The sequence below is a fragment of the Plecotus auritus genome, assembly GCF_963455305.1.
Source record: "Plecotus auritus genome assembly, chromosome: 8".
Taxonomy (NCBI): domain Eukaryota; kingdom Metazoa; phylum Chordata; class Mammalia; order Chiroptera; family Vespertilionidae; genus Plecotus; species Plecotus auritus.
The window spans coordinates 76349599-76362384 of NC_137782.1; the positions used below are offsets into that span (position 1 = coordinate 76349599).

The 12786-nt window shown below is 42.8% G+C and overlaps 1 protein-coding gene across 3 annotated transcripts in view; it reads right to left on the reverse strand.

Annotated features, from left to right (window-relative positions):
* Window positions 1–1148: 1148 nt before the first annotated feature.
* The window catches only part of TASP1 (taspase 1), a 279716-nt gene continuing 268078 nt past the window's right edge, over window positions 1149–12786 (reverse strand). For all 3 annotated transcript variants that reach the window (XR_013961358.1, XM_080683016.1, XM_080683017.1), the window contains one exon: window positions 1149–2193. Coding sequence is in view for 2 of the 3 variants with exons in the window: in XM_080683016.1 (XP_080539142.1) it covers window positions 2101–2193 (93 nt within the window). In the remaining variant the exon portion in view is untranslated. The remainder of the gene's footprint in view (window positions 2194–12786) is intronic.

Below are 12786 nucleotides of genomic sequence, written 5' to 3' on the forward strand. Positions count from 1 at the left end.
TTTGCCAGCATCCTCTGGTTACAGTACCTGTTCTTCAACGTCTGATCTTCTTCTAATGAAGGAACTTACACTATCCGTTATGTTTCTGAATATCACTTTTTTTTCTCTCTTGTTTCACAATATTCCTTAAAAAAAAAAAAAAAGACACTGGAGAATAAAGTCTTAACAACTGTTATGGGGCCATGATCCTTTGTACTGACCACTTTTTAAACTCTTCATAAACGGGGCCTTTAACAAGCCCAAGCATTTAAATATGAATGGAATAAAGGCAAAAGGAGATGAAAGACACGGCATTCCTGGTGAAATAGGTCAGATGATTTTCAGACTCCAAAGTGTCCTGATAGTTTTACGTGATCCAGTCCAGTTCCTGAAAAAAACCCTGCCAACAGGTAACAGGTCTTTGAAAGCTTTTGAAGCCAAAGGCTCCCCACCAGCCAGCCCATCTCTCACTAAGTTCTCAGCCTCATTAAGAATGAGAAACAGATACCACGGCACCAACCTGTCTAGAGAACATAGCGAGACAAATGTAATTGCCTGTATGAGGAATATAGGGCAGCGACTCCCGAATCATTCGTATTTACACCCACTCCATTTCGGTTGTCTTTCCTTTATAATTTGGCCATACATCGATGTCAAGTGTATAATTTCATCTGGGGCTTTATCAGTTACCGCCCAGAGCCATGATTATAGGGTGCAGGGGACATCCTCCCCCTGAGCAAGGCTATCTTTAGTATCTTCTTGATAGCCACTTCTTACATAGAAAATCAAAAGGGAAGTCTTGGTTTTCTTATGTGGCTCCAGAATCACTAAATATAACATTTAGAAGCAATTTATCGACTGTAACCACTGGGTTTTCAACTGCCACTACAGTTTTTCAAAGTGCTCTTATTCCTTTCTTTTGTTACTTTTATCAAGTTGGAACAGAAATTTCAGGGAGTTCTATAGTGACCATTCAATCCTGTACTAAGTTCAACTTTTACCTCGCTAGTGCCCCACCCCACTTATTGCACCAATCAGAATCCCAGCAAGAAGGCTACCGGTATGATTTTTGGAAGAAGTAACGTTTCATAAACAAAATAAAAAATGGCTTGCCGATCTAGAATTCAAAAGATAATTTATTAGTCTGAGAAGAGGAGTCACACACTATACCCAGTAATATGCTTTTTTTATTTTTGTGCCTTTACCTTAAAAATATATTTAAACAAGAAACAAAGATAATATTGAATTTTCCCATAAATTTTGCTTTCTTATTTACAGTGTTACATTGTAAATAACATTCCATTATACACAAATTAAGAACTGTGCATTACCGTATGGTTTCTTTACATATCCTTTCATAATACAGTACACACAGCTCGAAGCTATTACATTTAGAAAGGCTTGAGGGAAGAAGTACAAACTTTGTCAATAAGACTATTATTTTAAAAGGTTCTGACCTTGATTCTCTGCTAGATTGTTTCACTGAAACCACTCTTTGTTAAAGAAAAATGCCCCATATGAGGGATGAAAATAACAGTTTAAGTCACCACAGGATCCACTTAAACTGGTTAACAAATAAAAACACTTTATCACTTATTACTGTTGCTAAATGGAGCACTACCACTGTCAAGTCATTTAAACAAGCAGATTTACCCTTCAATTCAGACACATTACATCAATGACAGTTGGTACCTCTTTATGAAATAAAAATGTTTCCTGCAACTTTAGGTTTGACTTGTAAACAGTTAAAGCACACATTTTGTAAAGATGATTGACTCATTCCTGGTCTTAGGTTAAGCAATATGGGGGAGTTTCTATTTCATCAGGGAGACGCAAGCACTCACACTGCACACACACACACATGCACACGCACATACACGCATACACACGTGCACACACACACACACACACACACACACTCATGCACTCAGCCTGCCCGCCCACCAAAGGCCGGCATGTCACTAGCACTCCTGCAGCAGCGCTAATGTCACCAGTGGTGTGCGAGGCTGCAATAGGAGTTATAAAATGAAGACGATAGGACAGGACATCCAACTTCAGTTAAAAATACGGAAAGCTCAGGCTCTGAAATGCCCTCAGGTGCTTCATGCTCAACCTGAAGGTTCAGTTCACTGGGCTCTGCAAGCGGCACACCCCACCTTCGATGGCCACAGACTGTCCTGCCACCGCACCGGGAGGGAGTCTGGAAATGTGAGTCTGCAAAGAGGGAGACAGGAGAACGTTAGAGGTGCCAGCTGTGTCCCCCCCAGGTGTGACAGGTGGAGGCTCCTCTTTGCCTCTGAACACCCACAATGGGGTGGTGGGAACCTTAGGTGCCCAGATCATGCTTGTCCAGGCCGTTCAGGGCATGTGTACTGAGTATCCCTATGTGCCAAGTACAGCACTAGCCACTGGAGTTTCAGAGCGGGCAGCCAGCCAAGGCCCCTACAGCACAGAACTTACAGTGTAGTCAGTCTGTATTCAGAAGAGTAGAGTGCTTTTATTGTTGACACTATTACAGATGTCCCCATTCTTTTTTTTTTTTTTTTTTTTAATTCTCACCCAAGGATATTCTTTCCATTGATTTTCAGAGAGAATGGAAGAGAGAGGGAGACAGAGAGAAACATCAGTGTGAGAGAAACACATGGATTGGTTGCCTCCTGCTTGAGCCCCAACCAGGGCCTGGGCCGGGGAGGAGCCTGCAACCGAGGTACGTGCCCTTGACCAAAGGGTCCCAGGTTGACACTATCCACTGAGCCAAACCGGCTAGGGCAAGTCCCCCATTTTCTGTATCCAGAATAGTAGGGTGCTTTTATTGTTGACACTATTACAGATGTCCCCCATTTTCACCCCCTTTGTCCATCTTCACCCAGCCCCCAAGATCAGTAGTGGTTTTAATGCCAACTATATTGATCACATTCCAGTTCCATGAAAACTAATAATTTTGTCCTCTGGGCACTCAGAGCAACTACAAATACCTGGTTCATGTTTACACTTCCAATTTATTCCTTAAAAGAGCCGAATAGCTTACAAAAAGTCAGATAATTCAACAACCTAAAGTTAAGTGAGGCAATGAGGAAAAGAAAAAGGAGAGGTTACAAAAGCAAGGTGAAACTGGCATGAGGTTAACACCTAGCCAACTGCTGCCCTGTCTCCCAGCTCTCCAGTGGCCATGACAGGGTGGTTCACATGGCACACAGGATTACACAAACCATGTGCCCAGAGAACAGCTACACCTCCCAGCATGGCCAGGGAGCCATGTGTTTGGTGGGGCTTCAGATACAGTATGTGGCATGTACAAAGGATCAGCTGTACAACAGTGAGCGTAGTGGGATGAGGGCTACATTATGCAGAGGAGGCGGCCCTGAGTGAAGACATGAGTGTCCCACGAGGGATCAGGACCGCAGCCAGGAATCCCTTTGTAGATGGTCCTGCTTAATCCAGGGATAGATAAATGTAGGGAGTTTCTAAGAAGAACAGGACTGCATATCCTCGGGAATCGTCTCTGTTTCTATAAACAAGCTTTTCCTGAGAACTGAACTGCGGGGAGCTCAGCCCTGGGGAAGCCAAACAGGAAGCAAGCATGCACATTTGTTGGAAAAACAGGCAACATAGTTGGCTTATAGTTGAGGATGGACACCACTTTTGAATCTCATTGTGCAAGTCCTATTAGAGTAGCTGACACAGATCAACCATTTGGAAAGTTCTGGAGGACAGGACTGTCCTTTGGGTACTTGGTTTTTGTGTGTACAAGGAAGGCAGCAACCCGGAACCTTCGGGGGCGAGGTTGGTGAAGTTGGGGGTGGAGAGCTGGACGAGGCAATCCTGTGGCATCACCTGGGATGCAAGTTTCAGTGAGTTCACTTGGCAGGCTCGTGCTACTGGGAACTAACTGTGTCCCAGCAGCTGGCCTCATTGTCACGTCCCAGGGCAAACTTGGCTCTCACTGCTTGGATATCTTAGAGCTGAGAAGTCCATATTGAGACAAACTCGTGAATCTTCTGTTCCTTGTGATGCTTCATTAATCTTGTGGGCGGAGCTAGAAGAGGACCTGTTTGATTCTGCTATCTAACAGCCCATGTCACATTAGGAACAAAAAGCTGAAATCACACAATTCCCAGGGCTCAGTGTTAATGGGGCCATGTTTATATTTCAGGACATTATTAACATGAGGTGAAAGAGAATTTTTTGCCTAGGGATCATTCATTAATTTTTTTAAAGGTTCCCCTAAAAAAAAATCTCCCTGAGAGAATAGAAGCCCCTCAGTCCATTTCACCCCTAATGTTACCTCGTCAGTCCTGAACACAGGCATGCAGCTATGACAGAGGTCAAGAATAAAGCAGAACTTCTGTGGAAAACAGTATGGCGGTTCCTCAAGAAATTAAACATAGAATTATCAGATGATACAACACTTCCACTTCTGAGTATATACCCTAAATATGTAAAAGCAGGAACTCAAAAATATACTTATATACCAATGTTCACAGCAGCATTATTCACAACAGCCAAAAGGTAGAAGCAAACCAAATGTCCATTAGTGTATGAAGAGATAAATAAAATTGTGTAATATGCTAACAATGGAATATTATCCAGCTTGACAAAGGAACAACAGCCTCACACATGCCACAATATGGATAAGCTTTGAAGACATTATGCTAAATGAAATAAATGATCAAAAGTGCAAACATTGGAAGATTCCATTTATATGAGGTATCTAGTAATCAAATTCATAGAGCAAACGCAGAATGCCAGCAGCTGTGGGCAGCAGGGATGGAAAGTCATTGTTTAATGAGCACAACTTGGGAAGATGAGTAAGTTTGGGAGATGGAGGGCTGTACAACAATGTGAATGGACTAAATGCCACTGAACTGTACACTCAGAAGTGGTTAGAATGATAAAATTTATGTCATATATTTTGCCACTTTTTAAAAAATCGTCAACTGAAGATATGTTTTTATTGATTTGAGAGAGAAAGAGAGAGAGACAGAGAAAGAGATAGAGAGAGGTGACAGAGAAACACTGATCAGCTGCCTCCCATATGACCCTGAACAGGGATTGAACCCGCAACCCAGGTATGTGCTCTGACTAGAATTGAACCCACAACCTTCTGGTGTAGAGGATGATGGGCCAATCAACTGAGCCACCCAGCCAGGACTTCCACCATTTTTTTTTAAAGTAATAAAGTAGAAATGACACTTTCCTACCTGCTCTAGAATAGTTTTCCACAACATGGCATTAAGAGAAGGGGTCAGCTAGGAATGAATCCAGGTTGCAGACCCCATAGGAGAAACATTAACACTACCAGGTTCTGTTCACAAATAAATTGGAATTTTCTAATCAGGTTAAATTATCTGTCACTAAAAGAGAAGCTCACAGGAAAATCCATCCTCATGTTTCCTAAAGGTCCAGGGAGAATCCAGGCACCAGAGGGGACAGAGAATAAATTGTTAAAACATCAAAGAGTGACCATATGTCCAAACAGATGGCCTGCAACTTGACCAGAGGGATGTTGGTCTTAAAGCAACTGACTTCTTGCTGACCATGAAAAAGACCCAGAACTAGGGGGAAGAAAGTCATGTCCCATGAACCAAGGGACTTGATAGCAATCTCTTGAGATTTACAAAAACACAGACGGCCAATCCTAACTTCTCTCTAACACTCCCACCCCCATTAAGTTTACAACAGAAGAACATCTAAATAAACTGAACTAAATCACAGTGTCAAGGAGAGTCAGGAAGGAAAAGAAAAAAGGACTGAAAATGACGACAGTGGTCTTGAGACAATAACAGCACCTGGGCAAAATACTTCAAAACTACATTGAGATTTGTATAAATTGAGCTGATTACATAAGACAGAAATGTTCAACTACACAAACTAGTGGTTAGATTAACTCTTCAGGATTACCCATTCCCTCAATTGTCATCTAGTCAAGGGGTTATTTTGAGATTACAAAACACATTGGCATGGTCTTGGTGTTGAGAGGAGTAAATTGCCTAACCATCCAAATGTCAATGCTTCACCAGTTTCATCCATCAACATGGTCTTCTGACTCATCAAAAAATAAGTGACCTTGGTCTGAAAAGGTTTGAGCCAAGATGTATTTGAAGCTTTCTGTAGAGATTGCAATGGAGTGTCAAATTCTATTATAAACACTGGGACCTGTTTCACAGGGTATTTTACATGAGTGTTTATCTCCAAAATTTCTTTTAGAGAAGTGGGTTTGAATTTCTCTTGAGACGAAAAATAGACCACTTTCTACAATGAACTTATATGTCAGCATTTAATAGTGCAATAAAGTATTTTACATTGCCTAAGGCCTGTGTAGATCCTAGGGTACCCTGTAAGCATAAGAACTTAAAAAAGGTGTCTTTGAAGTCATTTAAGTAGCAATGCACTTTCATTGGAATTTACATGAAATAACACATGAAAATGATAGGTAAAAAAGCAGCAGATTGATCCATTTTGGGTAATCTCCCTCCATTCTTGCTGCATATCTCTTTCACATATGATTTCAAGTCTCTAATATCCTTTTCTGGTTCTTTCTTAAAGAAATACTTCCTTGACTGGATCCCCTACTCAATCTAGAAACTCTCATTCTAGCTCCTCGAGCACTCACCGGAGCATGCGATATAACTGTCTTGATTTTGGTTTGCTTTGAGATTTTAGGTCTCTGTAATTGAAAGCCAGCTGGAGGTGGTAGACTGCCCTACCACACCTATGTAGTCCCTGAACCTGTCACAGTGCTTGACACAAAAGGCTAGACATGCTCACTGAGTGGCTGAGTGACAAAAATATACCTTCCAAAGCTATGTTTATGAACACACAAATAATCTCAAATGTTTTAGCTAGTGGGACCAGTTTGGCTAAAAAGTCAATCATACTAGTTTGTCATATAAATATTTTTTAAGATTAAAAAAATATATAGACTGACTGAATGGAAGAAAATATTCACCAATGATACCTCTGATAAGGAGTTAATATCCAAATGTTATAAAGAACTCAACACCAAGAAAAAAAGCAATGCAATTAAAAAACAGGCAGAGGACCTGAAGAGAGACATTTCCAAGGACATGTGAAAAGATGCTTAATGTCACTAATCATCAGAGAAATCAAATTAAAACCACAATGAAATGTCATCTCATACCTGGTAAAACAGCTATCATCAACAAATCAACAAACAACAAGTGTTGGTGAGGATATGGAGAAAAGGGAGCTCTCATACACTGTATTTGGGAATGCAGATTGGTACAGCCACTGTGGAAAGCAGTATGGATCCTCAAATAATTAACCATGGAATTGCCTTGTGACCTAGTGATTCCACTTCTGGGAATATATCCAAAGAAACCCAAAACACTAATTCAAAAGTATGTATGCACCCCTATATTCATTGCAGCGTTATTTATAACTAGAGGCCCGGTGCACGAAATTCGTGTACGGGGGTGTGTGTTCCTCAGCCCAGCCTGCACCCTCTCCAATCTGGGGCCCCTCGGGGGATCCCGGTAGGATTGGGCCTAAACGGGCAGTCGGACATCCCTCTCACAATCCAGGACTGCTGGCTCCCAACTGCTCTCCTGTCTGTCTTCCTAATTGCCCCTAACTACTTCTGTCTGCCAGCCTGATCACCCCTAACCACTCCCCTGCCAGCCTGATTGATGCCTAACTGCTCCCCTGCCAGCCTGTTTGCCCCTAACTGCCCTCCCCTGCAGGCCCAGTTGCCCCCAACTTCCTTCCTCTGCCGGCCTGGTCACCCCTAACTGCCCTCCCCTGCAGGCTTGATCGCCCCCAACTTCCCTCCCTTGCAGGCCTGGTCCCTCCCAACTGCCCTCCCCTGCTGGCCATCTTGTGGTGGCCATCTTGTGTCCACATGGGGGCAGGATCTTTGACCATATAGGGGCAGCCATCTTGTGTGTTGGAGTGATGGTCAATCTACATATTACTCTTTTATTAGATAGGATATAGGCCTGGTGCATGGGTGGGGGCCAGCTGGTTTGCCCTGAGGGGTGTCCTGGATTAGGGTGGGGGTTCCCTTGGGGCATGGGGTGGCCTGGGCGAGGGCCCTTTGGTGGTTTGCAGGCCAGCCATGCCCCCCGGCAACCCAAGCAGAGGCCCTGGTATCTGGGATTTATTTATCTTCTATAATTGAAACTTTGTAGCCTTGAGAGGAGGAGGCCAAGGCAGGCCAGGGCTGCGGAAGCTTGGCTTCCTCCATCGCCAGGGGCAATTCAAGCCTCCTGCTCTGTCCAGCTCCGTGGCTGCTGCCATTATTGTTGTGATTTATTTATCTTCTATAATTGAAACTTTGTAGCCTTGAGTGGAGGCCTGGGTTTGCCAGGGTGTGTGGAAAGCTTGGCTTCCTCCATTGCCTGGGAAACCCATGCCTCCTGCTCTCTCTGTGGCTGCAGCCATCTTGGTTGGGTTAATTTGCATACTCGCTCCTGATTGGCTGGTGGGCGTGGCTTGTTGGTGTAGCAGAGTGATGGTTAATTTGCATATTACTCTTTTATTAGATAGTATAGCCAATATATGTAAACAACCAAATAAACGATTGGCTAAAGAAATTTGGTTCATATGTTCAATGGAATATTACTCAGCCATAAAAAAAGAATGAGATATTACCATTTGCAACAGCATGAATGGACCTAGAGGGCATTATCTATCTATCTATCTATCTATCTATCTATCTATCTATCTATCTATATACATATATATATATATATATATATATATATATATATATATATATTATGCAAATTAGGCCGGGACGCCATAACGGGTCACGACTGGACAGGAGGAGGTTGCGTGCGCAGATGAGGCCCTGAGTGAAGACGGAGACAGAGAGAGGGGGCCAGCCAACCTCTGGAGCTGGAGCAGACACGGACAGGGACGGGGGGCTGGCTGGAGCTGCCCCGCCGCAGCTCGGGCAGGCCCCCCAGAGCTAGAGCAGACAAGGACAGGGACACTGGGGCCAGAGCAGACATGGACAGGGACAGGGGGGCCAGCCCGCAGCCTCCACGGCCAAGCACAGGCTGGAAGAGGAGAGGGCGAGCCCACCCGCAGCCTCCGAGGCCAATCGCAGGCCCAGAGAGGAAAGGGCGGGCCTGCCCACAGCCTTTGTGGCTGAGCACAGGCCCGGAGTAAAACGTTGACAGCAAGTCCTTTCAGTATAATTGGGGCATTAGAGGCCCACAGAATGATCACTTCCTTTTCTATGAAACACATAACTCTGACACTATTTACAATTAAATAAGTTCCATATATTTTGACATTTTACAGCCCTGGAAAGTTACATATAATGATCAGCAAAGTGAGAAGATGAAAAGAATTTTTAGGCTTCTAAAGATGTAACTAATTTCTGTCTAGAAGACACACCAATTCAAAAAGTGATGGTTTTATTGTCCTATAGGACATTAGCCAGATTGTATCTAATTTAGCAGTTTTACTTCAGGCTTTCATCTTTGGCAATCTCATTTGAACAGCATTATCATCCTGCCAGTCCCTTCACTGAGTTAAACAGAACTTTTGCATCTGCTATTACGTATTTGAATAAGAATTATGTATTTAACACATGCAAAATTTTGTTTTGACACAATAAAACAAAAGATCATTTGATTCTTCCCTGGAACCCAGAAAGGCACAAACTTGAATCATTGGTGTGGCTTAGGCTAATTTTCCATATCTACACTAATAAAAAAGAAAGATGCAAATTGACCGTACCTTTGTGACACCCACCAGCCAATCAAGAGTATGCAAATTAACCCAACAAAGATGGAGGGTTAATTTGCATACACAGGTGCCAAGCAGCTAAGGCGGGACACTTGCGTCGTCACCATGGTGCGGAATGCCATGGCGATGACACAGGCGTTCCGCACCGCCCCAGCCACTCTGGGCCTCTAGGCAGTGTGGGAAGGCAGAAAGGCAGCTCTGGGCCAGAGCAAAGGCCGCAGTGAAGGCAGAAAGGCAGCTCTGGGCTGGAGCAAAGGTGGTACTGGCAGCCAGAAGAAGGAAGGCCCATTCTTGCACGAATCTTCATGCATCAGGCCTCTAGTATTGTTAATAAAATTCATGTAGGGATCTTCACAGAGCCAAGAATTCTCTCTTTCAGGCCTACATATTCTGTGTTTTGTTTTGTTTTGCTTTTTAATACTCACCAGAGGATATTTTTTCACTGCTTTTTAGAGATGGAGAGCGAGGGGGAGGGGGAGGGGGAGGAGGAGGGAGAGGGAGAGGGCCTGCTCACGTTAACAGGGTGCCAGCAGTCCCGCCTCTGAGCATAAGCTGCAGAGGAAACACCTTTTCTAACCGCTCACTGGCTAAGCTCCCCCTATGTACTCGCATTGTTCTTGGTAACTTGCCTAATAAGAATCTAAGAAGGTGATCTAGGGTTTTTCCACTTCACTCCTGGAGGAAAAAATGAAGGTCTGCTGCTGGAGAGGCTAAGAAATGTCATATCCTACCCTAGCTGGTTTGGCTCAGTGGATAGACCCTCGGCCTGCGGACCGCAGGGTCCGGGTTTGATTCTGATCAAGGGCATGTACCTAGGTTGCAGGCTCCTCCCTAGCCGGGGCCCAGCTCATGCAGGAGACAACCAATCAAAGTGTCCCTCTCACATTGATGTTTCTCTCTGTCTTTCCCTCTCTCTTCCATGCTCTCTAAAAATCAATGTAAAAATATTCTCAGGTGAGGATAAAAAAAAAAAAGAAATGTCATATCCTATGAAAGAGACATACTGAAAATGCCTAAAGAAAGTTGTCATTTTTTCGTGGTGAAGGGACTGGAGTCCATGTTGATGAAAACACCTTGGCAGCTACAGTGGCGGGCAGTGGCAGTAGCAGCAGGGTGATGGGGGTGGTGCCTTCCCCTGATCAGCCAGGTCGCCTCCTGCAGAGGGAGGCCTAGTGACGGCTTAGGCCCGCTTGCAGGCCTAAGCCATCAGTAGGACATCCACTGAGGGCTCCCAGACTGTGAGAGGGGGCAGAGTGGGCTGAGGAACACCCCCTCCCAGTGCACGAATTTCGTGCACCGGGCCTCTAGTACTAAATGAAATAAGTCAGACAGAGAAAGACAAATACAAATACCATATGATTTCACTTACATGTGGAATCTATTTTTTAATTTATTTTTAATTTTTTCCAGCTTTATTGGAATATAATTGATACATATTATTTATTTTTTTCCTTTTTATTGAATTTATTGGGGTGACACTGGTTAACAAAATTATACAGGTTTCAGGTGCACAATTCCACAACACATCATTTGTATACTGTATTGTGTGTCCACCACCCCAAGTCAAGTCTCCTTCTAAAGAACAAAATAAACAAAATTGAAAAAGACTAATAGATACAGAGCACAGACTGATGGTTGCCATAGGGGAGTGGGCTTGGGGGACTGGGTGAAAAAGGTAAAGGGATTAAGAACTACAATGATAGTTACAAAATAATCACAGGGATGTAAAGTACAGAATAGGGAGTATAGTAAATGATATTGTAATAACTACGTATGGTGCCAGGTGGGAACTGGAAATATTTGGGAGAGTGCTTTGTGAAATGTATAATTGTCTGAGTACTATGCTGTACACCTGAAACTAATACAAACTACTATTGAATGTAAACTGTAATTGAAAAATAAAATATAATAAAAAGTACAGACTGACTAAATTTTTCCACTTTCCAAATGACTGCATTTTTAGAATGGGAATGAAACTAGATTTCTCATGTTAACAGGTCCAATGGAACCCAATGGTCTGCTGGTTATACTCCTTTCTTTCTTGCTAATTCCCTGAGTGGCACAGGAAGGTCTTTGAGGTTAACACTCATTGTATAATAACATATTTGTCCTGAAGATTTCAAAATGAGGTTAAAGAAAGAAAATTGATATAAAAATTGTATAATTGCTTGATGTTCTAATCACAATCTAAGACTCAGAGGTCCTCAAACTTTTTAAACAGGGGGCCAGTTCACTGTCCCTCAGACCGTTGGAGGGCCGGACTATAGTTTAAAAAAAAAAACTATGAACAAATTCCTATGTGCACTGCGGGCCCGGGACAAGTCGGCTGCTAAGCAGGACAGGCAGCGGCACCCGGCGGGCCAGATAAATGTCCTTGGCGGGCCGCATGTGGCCCGTGGGCCGTAGTTTGAGGACCCCTGATAGTAGCTGAGACTTCCCATCATTGATACTCACATCTTTAAATCTTTTAAGACCACCTTACTGTCTGCTCTTTTGTGGTTTCTAGGGAAACTACAAGCACACAATTTAATTTTAAAAGTCTCAAAGCCTTTATTTAGTGGTTATATTTTAATTAATCTTTCCACTCTTAGGAAAGTTTCTTGAGATCTGCCACAAGAGTCAAGAAAAGATTCTCTTAAACAAGTTATTATCCTCCTTTGGTGAGGTCAGAAAAATAAAATCTGGACAGATACACTCCAAAAAAAGCTTCTGGAAATATTTTATTCACTGGTTTCATAATTCTGAAGGTTTGGTTTTCTAGTTTTATTTTTATTATTTTATTTAGATTATTTTTTAATTTTTATTCAGTTATAGTTGACATATAATATTAATTTCAGATGTGCAATGTAGTAATTAGACATTATGTACCTTACGAAGTAATCACCCAAATAACTCTGGCACCATACATACTTATTACAATATTATTGACTATGTTCCCTATACTGTACTTTGCATCCCGTGGTTTTCTATTTTTAAAAAATAGAGAGAGCTTGGAGCAAGATGATACTACAGTCAAAGCAACACATGCTTTTACAGATAGAACAAAGGACATCAGAAAAGCACTTCTACTTGGACAGTCCTAAGAAA